The sequence below is a fragment of the Abramis brama genome, assembly GCF_963993115.1.
Source record: "Abramis brama genome assembly, chromosome: 6".
Classification (NCBI taxonomy): Eukaryota; Metazoa; Chordata; class Actinopteri; order Cypriniformes; family Leuciscidae; genus Abramis; species Abramis brama.
The window spans coordinates 27996109-28023439 of NC_139968.1; the positions used below are offsets into that span (position 1 = coordinate 27996109).

At 36.5% G+C, this 27331-nt stretch overlaps 2 protein-coding genes across 5 annotated transcripts in view; one reads left to right on the forward strand and one right to left on the reverse strand.

The window, feature by feature from the left end:
- LOC311085688 (uncharacterized protein) overlaps nucleotides 1-27331 on the forward strand; it is a 32886-nt gene that overhangs the window by 2462 nt on the left and 3093 nt on the right. The window contains exon 1 of one of the 2 annotated variants that reach the window (XM_084118273.1): nucleotides 1398-1613. The exons of the other annotated variant lie outside the window; for it this stretch is intronic. Coding sequence (XP_083974399.1) covers nucleotides 1559-1613 — 55 coding nt within the window. The 5' untranslated portion in view covers nucleotides 1398-1558. Of the gene's footprint in view, nucleotides 1-1397; nucleotides 1614-27331 lie in introns of those variants that run through there. 2 annotated transcript variants of the gene reach the window in all.
- LOC311085667 (uncharacterized protein) lies at nucleotides 5557-26664 on the reverse strand. Of its 3 annotated transcripts, none has more exons than XM_084118242.1 (5): nucleotides 26551-26664; nucleotides 25927-26247; nucleotides 25718-25771; nucleotides 23287-23601; nucleotides 5557-5615 (listed from the first exon to the last, which is right to left on the reverse strand). In XM_084118242.1, exons 1-5 carry the CDS (start codon nucleotides 26591-26593, stop codon nucleotides 5593-5595), a joined length of 756 nt encoding a protein of 251 aa, XP_083974368.1. In that variant the 5' UTR covers nucleotides 26594-26664; the 3' UTR covers nucleotides 5557-5592. The 3 variants fall into 3 exon arrangements, with proteins under 3 accessions (XP_083974368.1, XP_083974366.1, XP_083974367.1); XM_084118240.1 differs by lacking the exon at nucleotides 5557-5615 and adding an exon at nucleotides 21488-23158; XM_084118241.1 differs by lacking the exons at nucleotides 5557-5615; nucleotides 25718-25771 and adding an exon at nucleotides 21488-23158.

The window sequence follows — 27331 nt, forward strand, 5'->3', positions numbered from 1 at the left end:
AAATTAAAAGTAATGACTGAGCACTCCTCAGCACAGGAGAAATATATTAGTACATGCAGATGTACTGATGCTAACTTGAAACCATGAATCATTTATAATGTAAAAGAATAATTCAAAAACATTAGAGATATGTTACATTATAGTTTTCTCTATATATGTGTGTTTATGCTGCATGAGTAAATATATCTGCAATATATATTATATTACACTTGCAGTATCATATCTTACCGCATATACACCTATTTATGATGAAGTGTATTACTTAATATAAAATTATATAGCATACCTTATGATATATTAGTAAATATATTTTAACATATTTTTCAATATATGAAAAGCGCCAATTCCTTATGTATTATTCAATATAGAGTAATATATTAACACATATTATTCTGTATATTTTCAAATAGACTGTTAAACCATTTAATACATTGATCATTCATATATATGGAAATATATTTTATTTTCATTAGGGAGGGGTTCCAAACCATGTTCCTGGTGCATGTTTGAATGTCTCTTGTCTGACACACCCATTGCAGGTCTTGAAGTATCTGTGTCTTGGAGTCACAAAATGGCCGTGTTGGGGGGCATTTTGTATGTTTCCATATAATGGCACACCCATTTCAGGTCTTGCATTCTGTACTAATGAGCTCATGACTTGAACCAGGTGTGATTCAGACTGGTTCAGTACCGTAGGACAGGTTTGACAACCACTGCAGGGTAGCCTTTTTTAATAACAACTCATAATTAGCGCATTTAGCTCCTACAGTTGGTCACTTAAAGGGATATTTTTGTTCACCCCAAAGAAAGATAAAATTATATCATCATTTAATTTGTTCCAAACCTGTAGGCTATGAGTTTCTTTCTTCTGCTCAACACAAAATAAGATATTTTGAAGAATGTCAGTAACCAAACAGTTGACCCATTGACTTCCATAGTATTTCCAATAGCATCAAATGTTTCTTCAAAATATTCTTCAAAATATCTTATTTTGTGTTGAAACTCATACAGGTTTGAAACGACATAAGGGTGAATAAATGATGACAGAATTTCTATTTTTGGGTAAACCATCTCTTTATGTCTTAGAAAACTGAAATCAGTCCTGTGAATCTGTGACCATGCAAAATCTCTATTTTTATATTGAGCCTGATTTGTGAAAACCTTCATAAGTGCATTATCACTTTAAACAACTTTACACCCTGGGACATTTGACTGCACATGCACATTTTTGACATTAACAATACTCAAGAGATGATCTTGCGGTTCAGGGTTTCCCTGACCAAACAATGCATGAATGAAGTAACTTTTGCCTTCTCAGACTGCTTCTGTAATTGTTGGGAAAGCAAGAGGTGTGGCACGACCGTGGCGCGTGTGTGTGTGTCAGAGAGAGAGAGAGAGAGAGAGAGAGAGAGAGAGAAGGAAGGGGAAATTTCCTCACTTGTAATGCAAACAAACAGCATAAACAGCTTTTGGCTCTGGCTTATTTCAAAATGAATTGCTCTCGGACAGATGTTTTGTTAAGGTTTAAACTCTAGGATATCGGCTGTTGTCAACGTTGATGAATATGCTGTGCAGATTGTGTTGTTTGTTTCTTTTCCCTCTGATTGTTGAAGGTAAGAATTGTGCATTCAACTCTTAATTAAACCTTTTTTTTTAGTTGAGAGTGTGACTGTGTGGTTAAATGTTCGCAGTATTATTCTTGTTCACCAGCAGCTTTCAACATTCGCTGTGGTTATTCTTTTGTACAGTCAATTAACTGTAATATATGGTGTCAAGTGCTGATTTGGTTGATTCGAGTGTGACTGGGAAACGGTTATTGCACATTCCAGAAGATTCGAAGGTAAGGAATTCTGAGAGGGAGGACCAAGATGCAGAATAAGCTCAAGGGCGAAGTGGGGAGCAATAGGGCAAGACACACACACACAACTCCAGAACAGGTTTGCCTGGGGTCAGTGATTTAAATTTGTTGTGTGTGCTTGTGGTTTTGGCTGTAACCGCATTACAGTCAGGATGACATTTGCAGCTTTTGACTTCATTTTGTGGACGCGTTGTTTAAAACATGTTGCTCTCATACCACAAAGTGATACCAGCGATATCTTGTGTCGTTAGTGATGTTTCTTGGTGTGAACGGGTTTTTAGACTTTATGTATTGTTGTATAATATTTTATAATTATACTTATGGTTAATAACTCACAAATGTGTTGCCTCTGTACTTATTTTTTTATTCTGTGCAAACTACAAAATTGCATTTATGAGTGGGTGATCATACAAGTTGTTTGATTATAATTATGGTGTGCTTGATCAATACAATTTTTAATGCAAATAATTCAGCCTTAATTGTAATATAGGTTACTGTACTTACAAACAGTAAAAACAGGACAATTCAACACTATCTCTTTATTTCTCGTGAATCTGTCTATACAGGCAATACACAAATAAATGACAACTTCCTCAAGCCTTAAGTTAAAATAATAAAGACTGATCTGTAAGCTTGATCTGTAAAGCTTACAGGTGAAATTACACAATGCTTAATAATATTAGAATAATAAACAATTCACAATCAGGAAAAAACTCTTGCACTTTAAATCCCTTCATTCCTTTTGTATTCTGCAAAAGGTCTTATTTTTTCAAGCACTCCTCCCAGATCTTCTTAGAGATACTGAGTGAACTGAGCTCACCTTTTTACTCTCACTTCCTGTTACAGAATCATCAGAATCACTATGCTCAGATATTGAACCATCCTTTCTTTTGTCTGTTTTTCTTGAACCTGTTCTTTATTAGCTTTTTTTATACTGTCTTTCCTCTAGTTTTTCTCTTCAGTTTCGGTGTTTTAAACAGATTGTCATCTTCAGTCATGTCAATGTCTCTTGGGATTTCTACATCCACAACAGGGCCACCGGCATCATCGTTTGTTTTTTCAAATTTTCTCTTCTCCTATTCCTTCCTCATTACACTTATTCACAGTTTCTTTTTGATTAGCTCTCCCATCATTCACAAACGATGCCCTGTCTTTTTCCTGATTTTCATTTTCCTCCTCATCTTTCTTTTATCTATCAGTTATTTGCTTCACGTTCTACATTCTCTGGACACGCACGGGCAAGATGCCCTCCTTGTCCACATTTGAAACATTTAATTGTTTCCGATGTGGTGTAAATCACGTAATCAAACTCGTCAAGCCTAAACTTTATTGCAAGATTTAACTCTGCGCTCTCATTGTTTAAAATCATGTAGCCTACACTTGTCTTCGGAAAGAGACCACATGTTTTAACTGCGCCGATTTACAATTTAAGGCAATCTTTTTAAACTGTGAAACATGTCTGGCCAATTCTCTTCATCTTTTATGAAAGGTGGAACAACAACTTGTGCTACAGTTTTGCTGCATTCCTCTATGAGCAGCGTTCCACAGGGACGACTTTAATGGCATTCCGCCACGTGGCATTAAAGCCATGCGGGAGGGGAGATGAGGACAGGGGATGGGAGGGAGAGAGAGAGAATCGGACAAACTGTAGGCCTAGATGTTTTTTTAAGGTTTAAACTGGGATATCGAAGTGTTTTCTTTTTGTTTGTTTGTGTTCCCACTGATTTTTGAAGGTAAGAATGACTTTTTGATTAAATAAATTGAACTCCTAATTACACTTTGTTTTCCGTTTTAACAGGATAGTAGAGTGTGACTTTGATGAATCTTATATACGGGCTCAGTGCGTGCATTATGCTTTCTCACTACTATAGGTATTATTTTGTTGTCAACCTAAACCCAATGCAAGCACGGAAATCGTGTTGTTTTCTGATTCAAGCACTGGATGTATGTAGCCAACAGAATGTAGTACAGTTAATAAGCAATACAGTCACTCAGCTGCATACAGGTGTGTCACTTTTAGTCTCACAGTCAGCCTTCAGGCTGACCTTCATCCAACAGTCTGTTGGCATCTCCAATAATAGAAAATCGACTGCTGATGAAACTTGTAGGCTACTTATGTGTATAAAGCTTTCATTTCCTATCTTTTAAAAGCCTACCTTTAGGCCTATTCATCAACCTGATAAGTCGGACTGACACTCTTAGCAAAAAAGAATGGCAATCCCTCCGCTAAGTGAGGTGCTATGGCTGAAAACAGAGTCCCACTCTGGGGAGCCCAGTCAGCAGCATTCCAAGTCGCCAAGTGTTTCTCTTGTAACATCATTTTTTTTATTTTTTTTTGTTAACCACTTCAAACATTCCTGCTCTTTTTCTTATTTCTCTTGCTTCATTTACATTCAAAGTCGCATGAAGTGCGTGAGACCTTTGTTCAACTTCGGAGCACAAATATGCTTGATTAAATCCGAGAGCTTTCTGATTCTCCATAGACTGCAACGTAATCACCAATTTCAAGGCCCAGAAATGTGGTAAAGACATCATTACAATAGTTCATGTGACTAGTGGTCTAACCTTTTAATGTTATGAAGCGGTGAGAGTAATATATATAGGCTGGTTGGAAGATGTTGCCAGTTCTTTGCTGAAATGATCTGCAAATGTACTGTCTCTACATGTTTACTTTACAGAATGTCTGTCTATAGGTCTTGGGTTCAGTTTTTGTGTAAATGTCCTTTAAAATCCAATTGCCACATTATCTGTTGATAAAAAAGTTAATTTCGACCCATGTGATCATATGTGTTTATTAGCGGCTGTGAGGCGTGACTATCTGACATTAGCGGCCACTGAAAAAGAAATCGATTCCACCATTAAAATATGGATTCATCTGGCCCCGGATAGGGACGGTGGCAGAAGAGAGAGGATGAAGAAGAAAGTGCACGAGGAGAGTGTGACTGGTTAACAGAGGAATTATTCAAGAGTTGTATGCAGAATGTTGGTGGACAGCAGCACATATTCCAGAGTTATTTGCAAAGTGAAACTTGTGGTGGACAGATGCATGAATGTTCCAGAGTTATGTGCAGAGTTAAATTGTTCATGACCTGAAACGTGACATTGGACTTGGCATGGGCTTTGGCCACAAACATTAAAGGGAGTATGTTTTACAAAATGGTAAAATGTATTGTTTCAGCGTTATGAAAAGAAATATTAATTTTGTTGTTGTTGTTGTTTTTGTATTATATATCTTGTTACCCATCCTGAAACAGAATAGGGTCAGCTATGGTCATACAGGTGGCTGAGATATGACTATGCCATGGGCCATATGTGGTATGACCATAATTCACTGCGGTATGAGGGCCAAGTGTAAGTAGGCTGTGTGGGCCAGCACTGGGCCAAACCAATTTTGCTATGGGTAAATGAGCTTTTTCTCATGAATAAATGCAGAGAAGTGCTCAGAACCAGATGACTAAGGATTTCTTTGAAAAATCCTTTTCTGATTTTCTCAAAAATAACTTAAATAAATTAGAGCATTGTTGAGTCCTCGTTTGAGGTGACATGAGTTGCATATTTGCTGCGTCAAACACACAGACACCTTTACATTTGGATTCTTTTTTAAACAAATTAAATATTCCCATTTTATTTTTAAAACATACAGATTTCTTTCAAAATAAACATTGTTACAAACATGTTAACGTTTCATTGCATGGGTGGGGGCATTTATGCTGCTCGGTCCGGGGTCAAAGAGGTCAACATCCATCATTTTGGCAATCTGTAATTACTCCGACAAATAGATAAAGGTCAGGAAAACAGTTATTGGTCTAAATAACAAAATAACAACACAGGCCTATGATAGTTGCTCAATGTCTTTATAGTAGATGCATCAAAACTACGTAGTTTCATCTTCTTGATGACATTTTGGATACCATTCTTGATGGAACTTTTTGTTGAACATTGTTTTACAACTTTTTGATAAACATTAAGCTGGTCTATGGGCAGTTCTGGCCAAATGGTTAGAGAGTCTCAAGTCTCAGACACCGGCAGGAACTGTAGGCTACTGTTGTTGTGAGAGTGAATGAACCGGGCTCTCTGCCAACTGCGGTCAGGCTCTGACTCATTCCAGCAATTTAGCTACTCTCTGTGTGATAATTTGTTAACTCTGAGAGAGGATATAAGGATGTCAGACAGTGTTGATGAATACGCTGAGCGTGGTCTGTTCGTTTCTCGTTTTGGAGACAAACTTTTTGATAAACTGCATTCAGCTGTCAGTCTTACAAATAGGCTACTATTTCTTTAAGATCTATCTAGTCTTTTTTTTAAATGTGAAAAATCTTTTCATACATGTTGCTCGCATAAATAAAGTGATACCAGCGATATCTTTACTCTCGTTTTTACAGTTCAGTTGTCATGTGGACTCCGCTATTCTCTCATTTATTAGAAGGTTAGTTAGCCATGCTCTTGGTGTGAACGAGTTTTTAGACTTCACTTATTGTTTTAACGAATATAATTTATTATTATTGTAAATATATAGCTCATGTGGAATGTGTATTGTCGTTGAAATTCTTAATAGCCTACATATACAGCGTAACCTAGGGCTACTTAATCTGACTTCTTCACCACGGACAATTTAAACAACTTGCAGTTGTTAAAATAATAACTACAGTTTTTATCTCGAGGTAATTTCCTGAATTACCTCAATACTTACAATACAATGCTTCCCTGAAGTAAGGGGACGGGGTCCCGTAAAGAAGCTATATCCCTACATCAATCACATTGAGATGTTTGCTGTCTTTTGAGTGTAGAATCTTTACCTCAATCACACATAGATGTTCTGCTGTTGTCTTTTGAGTGTAGAATCTTTACCTCAATCACACATAGATGTTCTGCTGTTGTCTTTTGAGTGTAGAATCTTTACCTCAATCACACATAGATGTTCTGCTGTTGTCTTTTAAGCGTAGAATCTTTACCTCAATCACACATAGATGTTCTGCTGTTGAATCTATTTCTCAGCTGCGCAGCATATAGCCTAGGGGAGACCGGAGACAGTTGCAACAGGGGATGGTTGCAACATGTCATTTTTCTCCAATCAGAAACAAGCTAGAGTGATGACACTCATACTGCACATGCACAGTTAGACCCTCCCCCCACCAAGAAGACAGTAGACATATTCAACATTTGCTGCTGCATTTATTGAACAAAACTTGTTTTGGAGGTATGAAAGTAAATTTTTCATGAGATATATTTTTTGTCATACTGTCCAGACATTTTGTATGAATTAATCAAAACTTACTTAGTTTGAATTATTGTTTTGTTGACTTCTAAGTGACATGGTTAGCATGTGTCAAAGTCAGTGTGTCTAGCAGGAATATTATGTTCTGTCATGGCTCATAGGGTTGGGGACGGTTGCAGTTATAAAGTTATAAATTGCATGTTTAATAAAGGTTTGTTGCATTGCAAATTGTTCAATTCTTCCTGTCTGACACTGAAATATGGAGAGATTGAATAGCATTTGTAACGCCTGCACACTGAATCTATGTAGGCCTATGTTCTGCACATAAACTAACCCTAACAAAAAAAAACCTCAATAACTGTTATTTGATAAATATGACTAAATAAATAAATTATAGGCTACAATAATATTATTGAAATAAATAATACTATAATATTATAGTAGGCCTAAAACAGTTAATATTTTCAGAATTATATGCTCATTGAGACAAAAAGCTAAAATTAATTAGAGAAATTTAAGGTATTTTTAACGTGTTGCAACCGTCCCCTGGGTCGGGGTCAGTTGCAACATCTGACTTCTTCCATTCAAATAAATACTGTGAACGATATGTCATATATAATCATCTTTAAATGGTATGGGTAATTAGCAGACAGATGCAAGTTTAATATATACAAATTTGGTTGGTCTAGTCCCAGAGCCGGACAGTAACGGAGTACATTTACTTGAGTACAGTACTTAAGTACAATTTTGAGGGATCTGTACTTTACTTGAGTATCATTTTTGGGGAGTACTCATGACTTTACTCAAGTACATTTGAGAGGCAAATATTGTACTCTTTACTCCACTACATTTCTATCCATAACCGTGAGTACCCGTTACTTCTTCTAAAAAAAAAAAAAGGAAAAAAGAAACATCTCGGAAACCCTCAATTTGTTGGTTCCCTCTCAAATGTGATTGGATTGTGCAGGCGCCACTGATTGGGACAGCCTATCAGCAATCACCTTAAGCTTTCCACCAAAGTCAACTCCATGGTCAGATTTAGAAAAGAGACGAAACCATGGACGAAACAATGGATGAAGACGCAGCAGGTCCATCCCGGGAGTATTTTTTTTCCCAGGATGGTAGGGTAAGACTCATGAATATTCATTGGGGAAGTCATCCCTGATTGGTCTTAACCCCAGTGACGGGTCGGTTTAGGGGTGGGGTTAGGGGTAGGTCATCAGACCAATCAGGGATGACTTCCTTAATGAATATTCATGAGTCTTCCCCTACCATCCTGGGAAAAAAAATATCGCATCCCGAACCCGTGGCCCCACCTCGCCAGACTATTTCAATTTTTTGAACAAGTTATTTTCGCTTCAAGTGTTTGCTGTGTTTACCAATGTAAGCACTGTGGCAGCAGTAATGCAATATTTAGAAAATGTACTCTTGTACTCTTGATACTCAAGTACTTTTAAAAACAAGTACTTTAGTACTTTTACTTAAGTAGACATCTGACTGTAGTACTTTTACTTGTACTTGAGTAAAATTTAGCAAGGAGTATCTGTACTTTTACTCAAGTAATGAAGCTGTGTACTCTGTCCGCCTCTGTCTAGTCCAAATAGTCTCTGAGTAACTGAGAGAAATGCAAAAAGTGTTGCAACTGTCCCCGGTCTCCCCTAACTGACACGACTCCCAAGTTACTCTTAGTAGAAATGAAGTTTTATTCACGGCCGGGAGATGGCCACAACAACCAAGTGAGTCTCTCTGAATAGAAAGATACACATTTAAATCAGTTAGTTGAGTAAAAATCAATGTCACTCAAGTCTTGTGTTCACAAAAGCCAAAAGCTTGGTGGTAACTACAAAAAATAATGGTTTACTATTGAGCGGCTCTCTTTTTCTGTTATTATTGTATGTTGTGTAGCTTATACAACATACAATAATATGTTATTTTTATAAATATGAATAATTATTTTATTAAATATGAATTGTTATTATAATATATTACCCCACTGTTATCCCACTCTGCCCCTGGTAATCTGACAGCGTTTGCTAGGAGCGACGGCCCAGCGCTGACAAGCGAATTATCTTGTTCTTATCTTGTGCAGAATGTGCACTAGACGCCATTCCAAAACTGTGGTCCGCGGTAGAGGTCTGCGCGGGACTGTTTTTTAAGTCCCGCCCGCTCCCGCTGGGGTTATATCCCGCACCCACCCGTTCCCGCTATATATACACTATTTGTTCACCCGCTGTCTGCTTAGAATAATTTTCTTCCCGAACCGACCATCCCGCTTTAATTTAGATCTGCCAGAATTTCACATGTACATTTTCACAGAGAAAATAAAAATGTAGTCTGCACAAACATTTTTTTATTATTATTTTATTCGCCTTGTCAATCAAGGCCGTAACCAGGGTTTGAAAATTAGTGAGGTCCGGGGGTGAGGTGCAGGGCCGGATTAAGAATTCAGAGGGCACAATGTCTTGTAGGCCCCCCCTTAGGCAGGCCAAATGTATAGTTTGTTCAAGGACATTTTAATTTTGCATTAATAGTTTTAGTTTACTGACTTAAAATGATCTTTGTTGTACTATGCTGGAGTAAAGTTCATAAATGATCATTCTTTCCCATAGTATTTTGTAAAACTATGATGGGTGGACCTCTGTCCCTCTAGGGGGTTTCGGGGGCATGCTCCCCCGCAAGAAAATTTTGTACATTTTAAGGTTAAATGCATCAATCTGGTGCTCTTTGAGAGCTCAAAATTAAGAGCTTCAACGGGCTTCAACCCATGAACTGTGCACAAAGAAAAAACATTGACTTGTACTAAATTGAAGGTGGCTCAAACATATTTTTTTGTTATGATATAGAGTTTCAGTCTACATTATCACTGGTGTTTTAGTATGCCAAACAATTAGTATAATAATATTATAATGATTTATATAATTATTCCTATATAAAATCCATATAGCCTAATAAATGAAAATGAATATTTCAAAAGTATATTTTACATTACACTATAGGAAAATTACAATACTTTTGTCCTAATGTCTTCACTTGCAAGAAATAAACCCTTTGATCGCATGAGCAAAGTGCACACTTTTCTTTAAATCACGCAGCACAAACATAATGCCTATATTGGATACTTAATTAAAGTCTTGTGCTGTTTTATAAAGCACAAAACCATATCACGGTTTCGATTTTAGTTCGTTGGCAAAATATAACGCATTATAATATATATATGACTTACAAATTGACATCAACTACGATGTTGTTGCATCATGCTTGTACTTGATACTGCCTTGAACTTGATAGTTGCATCATGCTATACTTTATAATAAAGTGACATAAAGCGCTCTGCCGCATTTGCGCGTGTAATTGAAGAGGCTGCGCAACGAGACTGGCGGGACAGGAAAGTACGTTTTTTTAGGTGAGAGACTTTTTATTTCGTAACAAGTTACAAATAACGTTAGAATAATAATACAGATCTGTATTATGCTATTGTTTTTATAGTGTTGTACATTTCTTACAGATAATCACGATGATCATTGCGTTTGTCTTACCGAATGTGGTATCTTCCTGTCAGCAATTACAGTTTGTCTAAGCTTCTTCTTTTTTATTAATGCCACGAAAAACATTAAAAAAACTAAATAATAATAATAATCTGAAATAAGTTCAAAGCTTGTGTTTTGGAAAAGAAAATTAATATATCACTAGCCCTAACATTCAACTTCCCACTTTATTAACGTCCTAAAGTGTCACAATAAATGGGAAAAACGAGTCCAAAAAGACGTATAATAGGGATCTGGCAACACGGAGGCTGAACCCGCGCCCTCACTCACAACACGCTCTCAAGCCCCGTTCACTGTTCTACCTTCTCGCAGCGACATGAATTGCAAACACACATGACGCGGTTTAAACGGCTAATTAATCATTCAGAGAGCTTGAAAAATTTTTTTTTTATATATAAAAAAATGACCGAGGTCCGGACCTCGGTGACCTCATAGCTGGCTACGGCCATGTTGTCAATATACAAAATTTAACATTTTGCTGCAGACAGTAGGGGAAAAAATATCGCAGCGAAAAAAAGAAAGAAGTGTAGGCTATTATTTTTATTCGTATTATCAAAATTCGTAACATTTTGCTGTTAAGCAAATACAATCAATGCATGACAGAAAGAACCGTTACTGGTCCGTGCAGCGCGTGCATAACGGTCCTGAGTAGCCTACAGGGCAGACTGTAGCCTATACCGGGTGGTCGATAAGATTAAGATTAGGTAAGCGAAAATATGCTGTTCTGAAAGAACGTCGGCGTCGGGAACGTGATATTGAATGACCGACCGCTCCCGTTCAAATTACACCAGAGTTACCGACCGCTACCGTTTTTTAGTCGGAAATTTAATCCCGCGGCGCAAAATATCTGGTCGGGTCCCGCGGATCCCGCGGGACAGCCGCGGGAATGCAGACCTCTAGTCCGCGGACCACTAGGCTAGTGGTCCGTGAGGGTACTGCAGGTGGTCCGTGGAAAGGCAAAATAAAATATAAAATAATATTTTTACCTTCATTTTACCAGGAAATTCCCATAAAATTCCCATAAAAAAAGTAAAAACAATATGTAGGCCTATATTTATATAAAATTTAAATGAAATTGTCAAGTTTTTGTGTGAGCTCGGCCGTGACGTTCAAGTTCAGTGCCGTTAGAACCACAACACGGATCAATAATAACCAGACACACGGATCGGTGGATAGCAACAGGTTCTCTGAAGAGAAAAGGGCAGAGGCAGATATGTTCTCATTATCATCACAGGCATAGTTTAGACTATATGCAGTTTATATGAAACGAAATGTTAATAAATGGAATGAATAAGGCCTGTTATTATTTTAATTCCCAGTTAGTTTCTTGATCTCGCGTTTCTGAAATGTTTTGCGGATGTGCTGTTAAGTGGACAAACTTAAGCCTACTTTTTGAGGACTTCTAAAACTCTGAAGATTAATCATCCCCTAAAATCGCCAAAGGTTTTAAAATGTTGACTGTATCCAAGTGTACTGTATAGATTTCATACTCCATTGCTATGGAGATAAGCCTGTTGTTCAAATTAACCTGATTATGCCCTCGGGCGCTTGAGTAGGCTAAATAAAATATGTGGCAGCCGTGTGCAGTAAACTTTCTTTTAACAAGCCTGTTGTAGGCTACTGATGTGATGACCAGTTATAGTTTTAGTGCTAGTAAGTCTATTTATAAAGAATAAAATAAGAATGAAATAAACATTTTATGGTTGAAAACACTGAATTGTGTCTCTGGCTCAGCGCCAGCCAAAGCGCAAAGGCAGAAAACACTGAATTGTGTCTCTGGCTCAGCGCCAGCCAAAGCGCGAAGGCAGAAAACACTCTGGCTCAGCGCCAGCCAAAGCGCAAAGGCAGAAAACACTGAATTGTGTCTCTGGCTCAGCGTCAGCCAAACCGCGAAGGCAGAAAACACTGAATTGTGTCTCTGGCTCAGCGTCAGCCAAAGCGCAAAGGCAGAAAACACTGAATTGTGTCTCTGGCTCAGCGTCAGCCAAAGCGCGAAGGCAGAAAACACTCTGGCTCAGCGCCAGCCAAAGCGCGAAGGCAGATTTGAATGGGGTAAACACCCTGGATATATGAGCCTGGCTTAGCTCCCAGCCTGGCTTAGCTGGCTGATATTTAAATAAAGATGAATAAGATCAGCAAAAAACAAAAAAACAAACAAACAAAAAAAAAACATGAACTGACAATTGAACAACTGAACCAGAGAAAAACTTTGAAAAGGAGGGCAATTCATCACACTCAGGATGTGGTTATGTCCCTCTCACATCTGAAATGGTCGCTCCGCCTCCATGCATATGCATATTCTCCTTTTAGATAAATATCCGAGAAAAATCTACTTGGCGAGAGAAAAGAAAAGTATAGAGTGCGGTAACTCCCTCTTATCCTCAAGCCTCATCTTATGAGAAACAGACAGTAACAGCCTCGCTGAACTGTGGAACGGCACACGGATCGTTTATTCACTTATGGCTACTTGATGAGATGAAAAATGAACACTTTGTCTTACTTATTTCTGTGCCTCTCGTTCGGTAAGTAGGCTCGTTTTGTTTGCTTGAATTGGAGGTCTAAAGTGATTCTATGTTATTAATTATTGTTCTATGCGAAACAACGCATTTGTAGCAAACCGCATCACCCAAAATCCTTATTCATTTACAGTGAGTGACTGTTATTTGAGAAGTGTTGATTTTATTGATTCGGATGTGGCTCTTGGACATGGTGTCTTATTCAAGAAGTTTAGGAAGTGAAGGTAGGCTACAACAGATGTGGCATTAGAGCGCATGTTAAGCGGAAACACTTCAATAACAATAACTATCAAAAGAAATCAGAGCGCACTGACAGCGCGTGCCCATCTAGCGGAGGAAACCCACTGTGAGAAAGGGACGGGTGTTTGTGATGGTTAAATATATGTGATGGTTTGTTAATGGTTGCAGCGACATGATGACAGTATACGGTCTGCTACAGATATGTGACTTGTGCGCTGAGAGTCCGAGCTTGAGGATATAGCCTATGAACACTGAGAATGTTGCGTTTGTTTCTCTTATTGATTGTGGAAGGTAAGAACAACTTCGCGGTATAAGCTGAACTAAGATGTTAATTGCGCTCCCTGTCAGTTTTTATTTATTTATTATTATTGCAAAAAAAACTGAAGTAGATGTGACGAAGTAAATGTAGCCTTCCTCGTTAGGCTACTAACCACTTCTGCTTATATTATTCACATTATAGATTAAGAATAGCATGAGTCGTTAAGGAAAGTAAAATATGGGTCTCCTAGAAAAAAATTGCGAATCTACGATAGCTATAGCTCACAATTATAGGAGGCTTCAAATTCCCTTGACTGCATGGTGCACTCACAGGCCAGTATAAATATGAATATTAGGCCTATACCCACGCAATAAGGTGAGCTACATGACTTTCCCACATAACTGCACTGCATGATTTCTAATATAGGCTGCAACCTTTCAGAAGCGCGTGCCGGGCTCTAAAACTCATTAGTCATCACACCAGCACCAGTTAACTTTTATCTACAAGTTATAAATATAAATCAATATTATAGTAGGCTATGCCGTATGTAAATATTACACACGTAAGGTGAGCGACATAACTTTATACCCCGCTTTCTCTATCACACACACTACACATGTATTGATAAACCTTTCAGAAGCGCGTGTCCGGCTCATTAGTCATCACCAGCAGTAAAAGTCAAGCGACAAGAAGAGCTGACGTGCCCGCGCCGACATGACATGCCCACGCCCTGACATATCCAACCATTGTCAACAAGTAACAGCACAAGATAGGCGAGGTGAGAACACAGTTCAAATAGGAGAGGGCACACATCTGAGAACAGGTTTCCGCTCAGTGATTTAATTGTGAGTGTGCATGTCGGCTTGTAACCACAAACCACTAATGTCATGTGTGTGTGGTTACAAGCAGACATGCATGCAACAGTCAGGAACAGTTTTGACTTCCATTTGCGGGAGCGTCTAAGAGATACAGTTTTTGAAATTGAGAATATAGGCTAGAGGAATGATATCTGTTTTATCAATAGGCCTATGCTGAGAATGTTGCGTTTGATTTTCTTATTGATCGTCGAAGGTAAGAATAGCCGTTTGGTGAATTAGTAATATTTTTGTATTAGGCCTAGCCTACATTCTGCTGTTTATTGCCCAGTTTGTTAGTCTTAACAGATAGCCTACCCTTTCTCTGCAGATCGAGCTATTCGTTGTAGCCTACCTGTTTTTTTTTTTTGTTTGTTTTTTATTTGTTTTTTTTCTTCATAGGTTGCTCTCTCGAATTGATACCAGCAATATATGGTGTCGTTGTGACGTGGACTCCGCTATTGTTTTTTTATTGCTCTTTTATAATTTATAAATGATTTTATAATTACATTTGTAAATATATAGGCTAATTCACTTGGAATGTGTTGCCTATATCTGTGCTTTTTTATTCTGCATATAATATAAATTTTAGTTTAGATTAAAATGTGCTTTAGTTACAAACAGGTTACAAAGACATTACCCCAAAGACATGGGTGAATGTGGCCCTTTGTCATAGCTTTAGGTGACACATTTTGTTAATGTTGTTCACAGTTCTAAAAGTTGGCAGTCTGGTTCTGGCTACTTTCCCTGACAGATATTTTATTAAGGATCGTCACTCTCGCGATTTAATCGGGATTTAACCTAAATGCTTTTGCATTTGATTGTCTTAGTGACTGTGGAAGATAAGAACACCTTTCTAATGAAATGCATTAAAGTGTGTATTACACGTTTAGGCTATTCTTTGCTTGTGGGGCATGTGCTGGTAGCCTATTTTGTGAGGTAGGCCTATATTTTTTGAGAATATGAAGTCAGTGACTCAGTGCTAAAACATTTCAAATATTTTAAATATAGCGCATGCAGGGTAATGAATATATTAAAAACCTGTTGGATCAGATTTTCTTATGATGTAACGGACATTTTAATTTAGCCTCAAAAACTGATTTTTTTTTAATTGAAATTCCTTAGCCTAGCCTATTTAAATAAATATAGTCTATGCGAATCAGTTCAGCCTCAGCTCAGCTGAATGACAGTAGCCACAAAAGGGAAAGCACACCCTGTGGAAAATATAAAGATATTATCCATTGATTTTAACCAATAAAACCGATTGCAGCTTTCAGACACGATTATTTTCACATTTTTACAGTTTATTTGAGGCCGTTTCTGGCGTTATATTTTAATGACAAATGTCGAGAGCGCATCAATTTCGCAAGAGAAATCAGCACTTCTCTCCTGTAGGCCTACACTTCAGGAAATCGGCACTTAATTTGTCATTAAAATAACGGAACACAAATATAAATCGGTGCCTATGATATGATGCATGCAAAACTCAGACTGTGAGGTTTGCGTATCACGCAAACACTCTTTTTGGCGTATAAATTATACGAGAAATATCATTCGTGCTATATAGATACGCACTTTCATGAGATCGTGTTGGAGCGACCGCAGTTGATTTGGTGATGCTGGCGTGGTCACGGTGTAAGTTTTGAAATTACGGAAGGTAAGAACATTTTTTTGGTAAACTATAATTTTTCATTCTTCGTAGGCTACTTATTTATTTTTTGCTGTACTGTACTTTTGCACTTTTAAAAAAAATAGTACTAGCAAATTTAATTAAAAAAAAACTATTTAGTAGGCTATTGGCCTATTTTTTATTTTTTGTATTTTTTTTAATAGGCTATTTATTTACTTGTAATGACATTACTTTGTCCTCTTTGACAAATAATTTTGTACTAGAAAATGTTATGTTTTGCCATTTAGTCTTTCCTAAACACAAAGCATATTTCTGAAAAAAATCAGTCGTTTTAAATCTTATCATAGCACGGTCTGCTCTGCTGATATTTTAATTGCTATAGCCTACCGACACAGGTTTCTCCGCGATTTTAGAGCGTTTATGTCTTCGATACTGTCAATCACTCAGTGCTTCTGTCTGATTAGAATCCTATGGGGCTAAAAGTTTCATTCTTCAATTGGTTTAAATATTATTTAACTAGTCTGAGATATATTTTTCTGTCAGGATTAGCAATTTTATCTCCTATGCTGCTGATAAATCTGGACTTCGGCAGGGCTCCATTTTGGTACCTTTGCTTTTTTTCTTTCTACATGCTTCCTTTATAGGTTTGATTTTGAGAATGCATGATGTAGTAGGCCATCCATCTTAGCCTGGCTAACGTCAGACCTCTTTCTCTTTGAGACGTGGTCTGGGAACCACCAGTGGTGTAGTCTAGTTTTTTGTAGTGAGTATACTCTAATATAACAACCCTAAATCTACTATTTAGAAAACATAAATGAGTGAGTGGCCATTAGAAAATTCAAGTCAGAGATCGAATAAAGGAAAGAAAGAGCAGAAAATACGTTAAGGCATTAAGTTAAATCTGTGGAGTGAAGAAGGAATGTGACGAGAAAAATGCTGAATATAAAGCAAGATGCAGAAAATAAAGCTTTAAAATATTATTTTAATTAATATGAATTTAATTTAATTTAAAGTGTTTAGAGAAAACAGAGAGAAAAAAGGTTTTACAATGGTTACCATTTTAAATGTTCCTCTCATAAAAATTTTGTTAACCTATTTGTTTTTCCATGTGTTATAAACCAATTTTTAATGTTGAATTGATTTATATACAATATTCTGATATTCAGATTTCACCAAATTTAATGTTGTCAACACAACATGTTCTATCAGTTGTTTTGAATTTGAGTGAACAGATTAATTTGAATCAGCATGTGCTTTTGGGTTTTGTTAAATATGTTGTTGAATATGTTTGTTTGATAATATGTGTTAATAAATGGGACTCTGGATCACAAAACCAGTCATAAGTCGCACAGGTGTATTTGTGGCAATAGCCAACAATACATTGTATGGGTCAAAATGATCGATTTTTCTTTTGTGCCAAAAATCATTCGGATATTAAGTAAAGATCATGTTCCATTAAGATATTTTGTAAATTTCCTACTGTAAATATATAAAACATTTATATTTGTGAATGAATGCAGCACAATCGCGAACATAAATGGAGAACTTTAAAGCCCATTTTCTCAATGTTTAAATTTTTTTTGCACCCTCAGATTCCAGATTTTCTAATAGTTGTATCTTGACCAATATTTTCCTATCATAACAAACCATACATTAATGGAAAGCTCATTTATTTATCTTTCAGATGATGCATAAATCTAAATTTCAACAAATTGACCCATGTGACCAGGGTCTAGGGTCACAAATCATGTGTTTTTAATTAAGATACAGAATAGTTTTTGATAAATCAGGAGTGGCTCACTTTACCTGAAAATTTATCTTAAAATTGATCTTAAAGTAGGCTATATTATATAGGCCTACCTTGCAAATAACACATTATATCATCTGTATTAAAATTGAAATCTTATTGCTGGACCATAAAGTTAACAAAAACAATAAAGAAAAAGAAAAATTACACGTTTAACAAAAAGTGTCCTACTTTACCTGCAATCATCCTGTTTTCATTTAAGTTAGGCTATTTCTTAACAGTTATACATTAGGGTTTTATGTTACATATGTTGTTAAATGAATGTTTATTGCATTACTTTAGCGTGCTGCAATAATGTGTCATGTTACAATGATGGTGTGTTTTTGTGTGAAAGACACTGTGACACGTTTATATAGGCCTATTATCATTTATGTTTGCAGCTGATGAGCTTAGATATATCATGTGACTCCCCTGTTTGTGGTGGTTGGTTGTCAGTGTGTATTATAAAGGTACAAAACAGATATTAGTACCTCGGTAGGTTGGTAGCCTTTATTAACATTATATCAGTTAATGAAATACATTTTTTTTTCCTTCCTCAAGTTAAATCTGTAAAACGTAAAATGTTGCTAAGGTATTTTTATGGTAGGCCTAATGTACTGAGAATCACAGCTGCTTTTTTAACGTAGGCTAAAGTGTTTTTTTTTACATAATTACAGTGTACTGTAATTATGGTGATCAATACAACATTTAATACAATTACGACCTTACTTGTAATCTTACAACCGGTAAAAAAAAAAAAAAAAAAAAAAAAGGACAAAATAGATTTATCATCAACAAGAATGGTCCCTTTTCATTTCTCCATTTCATCACTGTGTAAATCTGTACACAGGTAGTACAGTAATGAATGACATTCTCAAGCCTTCTCTTAAGTTAAAATAATCAGTCAAGGGTGTGGTTTGGAATGTGTGGCACACGAATCAGAGAGAGAGAAAAAGCCTCAGTCTCCTTTAAAGGTGTGCTGTTTTAAAGCAGTAACAATAGGCGACAACATAAGCTTATGAAGAGATTATGTGTTATTAGCCTAATGTCTACTTTGACAGGGAGTGAATCAGACGTATTTGTTTAACTGATAACTGTTGTGGACACAGTTATGATAAAGTGTGGCAGACCGGTTCTGGTTTAGATAGTATTTTGATACTTTTCCACTCTCGCGATTTCATCAGGGTTTAACCAAAAATGCTGTAGCCTATTATTGTATTTTATGATTGTGGAGGCCATATTCTCCGTAACTAGGACGATCGAATCTGAGGCAGCAAGTCAATCGCATTGTGTTTTCATCAACTTGCACGTTGTTGTTTACTTTAGCTCTCTGGGTGCTGAGTTTTTTTTGTTTTTTTTTTGTCATTCGTCCGAAATCTTATCTCATGTTACGCATATTGGCGATGACTCGACGTAAGAAACCATTCTCTGCTCGTCAAATAGCCTACATAAAATAATCAAGTGTTTCTTGATTAAAGAAAATTACTAAATTCGAGGAGTCTATGCGATTGAAATACAAATCTTTTCCCATTGGAATGAATGGAATGTTTTTTTATTTGTCAATAGTAGGAATATTCAAAAGCCGGCACAATCCAGAACAAACACACACACAAATTAAGGCATGAGACTAGAACATTCCCAATGCAACACACACACACACACACACACACACAGACACAGACAGACAGACAGACAGACAGACAGACAGACAGACAGAGTACAGGTCAAAAGTTTGGAAACATTACTATTTTTTAATGTTTTTGAAAGAAGTTTCTTCTGCTCATCAAGCCTGCATTTATTTGATCAAAAATACAGAAAAAAACTAATATTGTGATAATATTACAATTTTAAATAATTGGTTTTCAATTTATTATACTTTAAATTATCATTTATTTCTGTGATGCAAAGCTGAATTATCAGGATCATTACTCCAGTCTGTCACATGATCCTTTAGAAATCATTCTAATATGATGATTCATTATCAAAGTTGGAGACAGTTCTGCTGCTTAATATTTTTTCAGAACCCGTGGTACTTTTTTAGGATACTTTGATCAATAAAAAGTAAAAAAAAAAAAAAAAAAAAAAAGGAAATCTTTTGTAACAACAATATGCACTACTGATCAGTAATTTGGGGTCAGTATTTTTTTTTCTTTCTTTTTTGAAATAAATCAATACTTTTATTCAGCAAGGATGTGTTGAATTGATAAAAAGTGATAGTAAAGAAGTTTTATATTATAAGAAAATATTTTTTTATTTTTAATAAATGCAGTTCTTTTTAACCTTTTATTCATCAAATATATTAGGCAGCAGAACTGTTTCCAACACTCATAATAAATCAGAATATTAGAATGATTTCTAAAGGATCATGTGATAGACTGGATGTCACATGTGACACTGAAGACTGGAGTAATGATCCTGAAAATTCAGCATTGCATCACAGGAATAAATTATTTTTTAAAGTATATTCAAATAGAAAACTATTATTTTAAGTTGTAATAATATTTCACAATATTACTGTTTTTTTTTGTATGTTTGGTCAAATAAACGCAGCCTTGATAAGCATTAGAGACTTCTTTCAAAAATATAAAAAAAATGTAATGTTTCCAAACTTTTGACCTGTACTGTATGACCTTTGAGAAGCGCTTCTTTCTTTCAAATACAAATCAATCAGTCAATTGCAGACTGCACACAAATATCAAGTGGCTAGATTTGAACACATTTACAATGCAGAACACCCCCAGCCCAACCCAACCCCACCCACCCCACCAACACACACAAATGTAAAATAAATGGTGAAATTATAACAGCATTTTTTTAAGATGCAGCAGCATTTCATTTATTCTGTATTAAAAATCAGCATTTTTAAATGGATATTTTAGAAGGTTTTAGATAAAACCTGATGAATTAAACTGTCTTTAGGACACAGAACAGCTAATTTGCTCCAAATGGAGCAATAAGGACATCTAGTGGCATGAAGTATGTGTTGTGTTGTTGTTGTTGTTTTTTTGTTTTTGTGTGTGTGTGTGTGTGTGTGTGTGTGTGTGTGTGTGTGTGTGTGTGTGTGTGTGTGTGTGTGTGTGTGTGTGTGTGTGTGTGTGTGTGTGTATGTATTTCACAAGAGGTTGGCAGAAACACCAGGCGAGATATGTTGAGCAGAATTTAGAGGGTAATGCATGAAATGAGTTATTTTGAATTTAGGTTGAAAGAATGTGAAGAATGTGCTTTAATTATTATTTATTTATTATGTATTGATACAATCTATTCAAACTTAAAATAAATAAAACATGAAGAATCTCCAAAGAAATATCAAAATAAAAAGAAGAAAGCTTTCTGGACAAAAACAAAAATGTAGTTTTGTGTTTTGTGAATGTAGTTTTAAATGTAATTTAAAGGTAAAATAAATCACATAAATAACATTTGTTTGGAGCATAAGAAACAAATGGGGATTTTTTTTATATATACTTTGTTATATATATATATATATATATATATATATATATATATATATATATATATATATATATATATATATATATATATTCTTTCCCTATTCACTTGTTGTGTCTCCCACATGCCTGACATGATTTAAGTCATGGTGTCTACTACAATGGACATGCATGAAATCAATGTATGACATTTTGGAACAGAAAGTCATACTCTGATTTGAAAACCAAAGAAACATGTTTGATAACATTTTCCTGATATGTTGATTTATGACAAACAATTTTAAGTTGTCACATTTGAATGATAATTACAAAATATAAACATATTTCCAGTGCTAATGGTGAAAACTTCAAACATTTGGTATTTCTGAAAAGCCACTGAGAAAAGTCCGCTACTGAGGTCAAAAGTCTATGCTTTGGTCTTAGAAGGATATTTGTGTGCACACATAGGACTATTTCTGTTGTGTTGTGGCTTTTTCCTTTGTGTTGTTAACTTATGTTTGCTATTTAAGTTGTGTTGTTGTTCACTATGGCCACAGATAAGGTAGAATGATCTTCATACAAATACTTTAGTGGGGATTAACAAATTAGCCTTTGTAAGAATAGTCCAAATAGTAGGCATTGGCAAAGAAACAATCTAGAAAACAGGCAAGCTGTACAAAAAGAAAAGAAAAAGATTGTGTCAGTGCTGACCTCTGGTGGTGAACAAGAGGGATTGCAGTAGAAAGTGAAGATAAAGAGACACTCAGTGCTTCCAGTGGTCTGGTTGTTGTGGTGGTAAATGAAAACAATCGTAAAGCATATGGTTTGATAGTAGGAGTTATTTGCAACAGGCAGGTCTAGCACTAGTTTATGAACTTGTCCTGAATGTGCTGTGACATGAATGGGAATACCGTCTGCGCACAATTATTATGCAAATCGATATTCTGATCATATTTCTTTCAAGAACATTTTACCAATTCCAAACCACATTAGTCTTAACTACTCTTACTTTTATATATAAATGGTATATAATTGTTAATTAGGGATTAAAGTGAAAAACACCCTTTATTCAGATGTGCGGCAGGTTTACTTTTACAGGTAAAATGGGCCATAAAAGGGATTTAACTCGCACTGAAAACTCAAAAATTATTACATTTCCATGAGAAGGATGGAATTTAGAAATTTCAAAAATAAAGCATGGCCATTGTACAAGATATGCTCATTGGAGCAGCAGGGTCACACATACACAAACACACACAAAGATATGAACTGCAAAAGATTAAGGTGAAGAATTAGGTTTGTAATGTTGCTAAGGTAAAGGATCCTGAAACGGGTCCGGGTAGGAGATGGACTTACTGCCAGATTCTGGAAGATAAAGTCTTCAAACAGAGGTACAAGAGGTTGTGGTACTGGTGCTTTAAGAGTCACTCTCAACCTATCGGTCTATAAAGCTTTTACAAATATATATTCAGAATATCGACTTGCATAGTAGTGCATGCACTTTTAGTTTCAGTGATGGAGGGAGATTCTGTCATTCTACTGATGTTACTGAAGTAAAAAGTGATGATCTGATACTGTGGATATTGTTTAGTTAATATATCTTCCCAAATTAACCATTATGTCAGGGCAAATTGTATTTGAGGTTAATGAGACTGTTGTTCAACAACTATATTGTATCAGTGAGGGACTGATGTACATGTGCTCTCCTTTCCTGATTAATTTTAGTAGATCTGATGTCATAAACCAGCACAGCAACAGTAGCCACGCCCACCAGAGCAGAGATGACCAATCGGATCACAGCTTCAGTGAAACCACAACACTGGACAGAGTCTAAATTAAAATAAGAAAACATTGCGCACATAGTTGTGCTTTTCAATAAGCGTAGACTATTGCACTCAGACATTAAAGTAAAGCATTGATGTACTTGTTTATCATAAATATGGTAACACCTCACTTACCTTCACATGTGTGACAGAGTCGACTGATGTTGTCCAGATGTGTGGTCTGGTTGCTGATGGGATTGTTGATCACACAGCTGTAAGTGTTGTTATCCTGATATTCCACCTCCAGAGGTAGAGAGAGACTGATGCTGAGATCAGACACACTGATGCTGGACAATACACTGATTCCTCTGTACCAGGAGAGAGTCACATCACTCACATTCAACACTGAACACACCAGTGAACATCTGGACTCTGATGATGATGATGATGATGATGATGATGATGAACACTGTGAAGAATCACTGGTTATGACAGGAATGGGCAGATCAGCTGGAAAAATAAAGGGAAGATTGATAAAAGTTCACATTGTTGTTTCAGATGAATTATAATGCAGATAACATTAAAGGCACAATATGTAAGACAATATGTAACATTTTTAGATTATATATTTTGTTGACGTATGTCATTATCCCAAATGTTTCCGACATTGTTTAAATCCTGAGAAATTTCCAGTTTTACTTAGAAACCCTCTATGTGCCCTCAATATGCACTTCTGCCAAGCCTACAATCCCGCGAGCTCCGCTGCAAGCTTCTACCCAACAATCAAAGCGGCGTTACATCACGAAAGTGTAGACTTGGAGGAAGATTGTCACAGTACTGAAGTAAAGTTGGTCACTCCTTCCGGTTCATGCCAGTGGCTTTAACCGTCGGTCGTTCACATTCGTCATGTTTGTAGTTTTTTTAACACTTTTTATTTGTGTTTGTAGTTCTGAACTGAATCCTCCTCCAAAGCGCATTGGGTTGTGGGCAATATTAACCGTTATAGTGAGCACGGATCCACGCTTTGAAAAGAGACCGGAAATAGTAGACCATCCAGGGTCTTTGACATACTCTTTTCAACATACTATGCTTTGGGACACACTTCTTTTAATCTCACATACTATTTAGGATGGATATGGACAGAGGGTAGAGGGTAGGACACAGCCTACTGTTTGAGAAGCACCCATAATCACATTCCTACGACTTAATATGTCATAGCCATGACAAAACTAGGTGAACTGAACATGTCGATATACACACTATATTGGCAAAAGTTTTGGGATGTCTGCCTTTATATGCATGAACTTTAATGACATCCCATTCTTAATCCGTAGCGTTTAATATGGAATTAATAATATGAAATTGTCCAGAATGTCTTGGTATCCTGAAGCATTAAGAGTTCCTTTCACTGGAACTAAGGGGCTAAACCCAACCCCTGAAAAACAACCCCACACCATAATCCCCCCTCCACCAAACTTTTCACTTGGCACAATGCAGTCAGGCAAGTACTGTTCTCCTGGCAACCGCCAAACCCAGACTCGTCCATCAGATTGCCAGACAGAGAAGCGTGATTCGTCTCTCCAGAGAACATGTCTCCACTGCTCTAGAGTCCAGTGGCGGCGTGCTTTACACCACTGCATCACTCTTTGCATTGCACTTGGTGGTGTAAGGCTTGGATGCAGCTGCTCGGCCATGGAAACCCATTCCATGAAGCTCTCTGCACTGTTCTTGAGCTAATCTGAAGGCCACACAAAGTTTGGAGGTCTGTACTGTAGCTATTGACTCTGCAGAAAGTTGGCCACTTCTGTGCACTGTGTGCCTCAGCATGCGCTGACCCCGCTCTGTGATGTTACGTGGCCTACCCCTTAGGCTGAGTTGCTGTTGTTCCCAATTCCCAATTTTCGTTATAACACCACTAAAAGTTGACCGCGGAATATTTAGAAGTGAGGAAATTTCACGAATGGACTTATTGCACAGGTGGAAACCTATCACAATACCACGCTTAAATTCACTGAGCTCCTGAGAGCAACCCATTCTTTCACAAATGTTTGTAGAAGCAGTCTGCATGCTATAAATACAATTCAACTACCATGATTTCAACTAGCAGGTATTTGCTGTTACGGCTGCTCAGTGCTCTAGTAGTAACCTGCTAATTTCTTGTCAAATTGTTGGCTCTGCTTACTTTTGCTCTAAAGGGATAGTTCGCTTTAAAATGAAATTCTATCATCTTTTACTCACCCTCAAGTTGTTTCAAACCTGTATGAATTTCTTTCTTCTGCTGAACCCAAAGGAAGATATTTTTGAAGAATGTCAGTAACCAAACAGTTAACTGGAACCATTGACTTCCATAGTAGGAAAAAAAATACTATGGAAGTCAATGGTTCCAGTTAACTGTTTGGTTACAGACATTCTTCAAAAATATCTTCTTCTGGGTTCAGCAGAAGAAAGAAATTCATACAGGTTTGAAACAACTTGAGGGTGAGTAAAAGATGATAGAATTTTCATTTTAAAGTGAACTATCCCTTTAATCATTGTATTAAAACAGCAGTTATTCGTTTTAATTAAAAGATATAACACAGTGAGCTTAAAATAAATAATCTTCATGCTCTAATGCTATGAAACTCACCTGGATAATGGCTAATTTGAGGGATTGTCTGAAGGACAGGTGTTGAAACAGGTGCTTTATACCAAAAAGAAAACAAACAAAAAGAAGATGAAGGATCCACATTTAACATTAACGAGTGAGTGAACAAACTGCATCACATTTCCAGAATAGTTCCCCTCTGAAAGATAAATAAAACAAAAAATGTAATAGAGGAGGTATATTTCACTTACCAGATACAGTAACTGTGAATGTTTTGTGTGAAACCCCTCGTTGACTGAGAACAGTTAGTTTATAAAGTCCAGAGTTTGCGGTTCTGATGTTCTTTATGGTGAGAGATCCCGTTTGACTGTCAAGCTGCAGTTTGTCTTTGAATCTCGTACTTTGGTCATATATAGTGATGACCTGATCATAAATGTCAGCAATACGAGTCTCTGAAGGTCCAAAAAAACACATAATACGATCATATCTAAGTATTTCAGTAACACCAGAGTTCAGAGTGATAGAATCTCCCTCCATCACTGATACTGAGATCATTTCATCTGTCTGAGCATCTGGAACACATTCAAATGAGGTTGTTGGTTAGAAACAGCAGTTAAAATGAATTGTTTAATTGTTTTTCAACCACAAAGGAAGTGTTCAGCAACAGGAGATAGTTTCTTTTTGTTTCCACTTAGCTCCTTTGTGTGCCATATTAATAAATAATCAATGATCAGTTTACGCTTCATGTTCACAGGTATTTCCTCTTTTACCACAACAATACTGATGATTTAGCGTTAGCAGAGTGAATTTCATCAGGATAAAACTCTTCACAGAGGCAAAATAACTAATGATAAATGTAATATTAAATAACTCACCATGGACACAGATGAAAAACAAGATGACAGTCCACATGGGCATTGTAAGACTGACTAGTATCACTTTAGTTGAGTCTCTGTAAAGTTTAGTGGATAAGGAAGAGCAAGTTTAGACTCTCATTACTGCAACTGTGCAGTGGCTGTTACTTTCTCAGTCCTGTGGTTTTGTGGTGTTATGTTGGTGATACACTCACTGCGGATGCGTAGACACAGCTAACTTATTTTTTTGTATTTTCTGTGCTGATTAAAACAAGTTACATCGAGTTAATACACTCTTATTGATATTTGAAAGCAATGATCCCTAATGTTTATTAGAATAAAATCACCAGAGCTCTCTGAGAAGTTTTGCAGGAACAGATTCTGCGTGGGCATGTGCACGACAGAACTGAAAGTAAAAAAAGGCCTAAATGAGAGTGGCTGTTAAAGGTCTATCTGTGCTTGAGAGAGTGTAAAGCATCGCCCACTGCTGTGGTTTAGACACTTTCCTGCTTTCTTTCCACATGTGACACAGACACATTTTTCCATTGAACAATTGTCATAGTTCTCTTACTTTTGATGCAATAATAATTCACGGATTCCTATGGATCAGACAGTTTCATGTATGCATGTCTCCTTCCTAACCTATTTATAGATATAGATTTAGTCGATTTATTTAGTTTAGTAATAGTGCATTTTGGCATATGAGTTAAGTAACTCCAGAGTAATCCCCTGGAGTAACCTAGTATTATGCAAGAAAATCCCACCAGTACCAGACTTGGTATGAAAGTTTAAGCATTGGTCA

Coding starts and splice junctions, on each gene's coding strand:
- LOC311085667 (XM_084118240.1), bottom strand. CDS start 26,593: ATGCCCATGTGGACTGTCATCTTGTTTTTCATCTGTGTCCATG. Junction 26,248..26,550: donor GTTTTTCATCTGTGTCCATG/GTGAGTTATTTA, acceptor AATGTGTTCCAG/ATGCTCAGACAGATGAAATG. Junction 23,602..25,717: donor TCAAATTAGCCATTATCCAG/GTGAGTTTCATA, acceptor TTATTTTTCCAG/CTGATCTGCCCATTCCTGTC.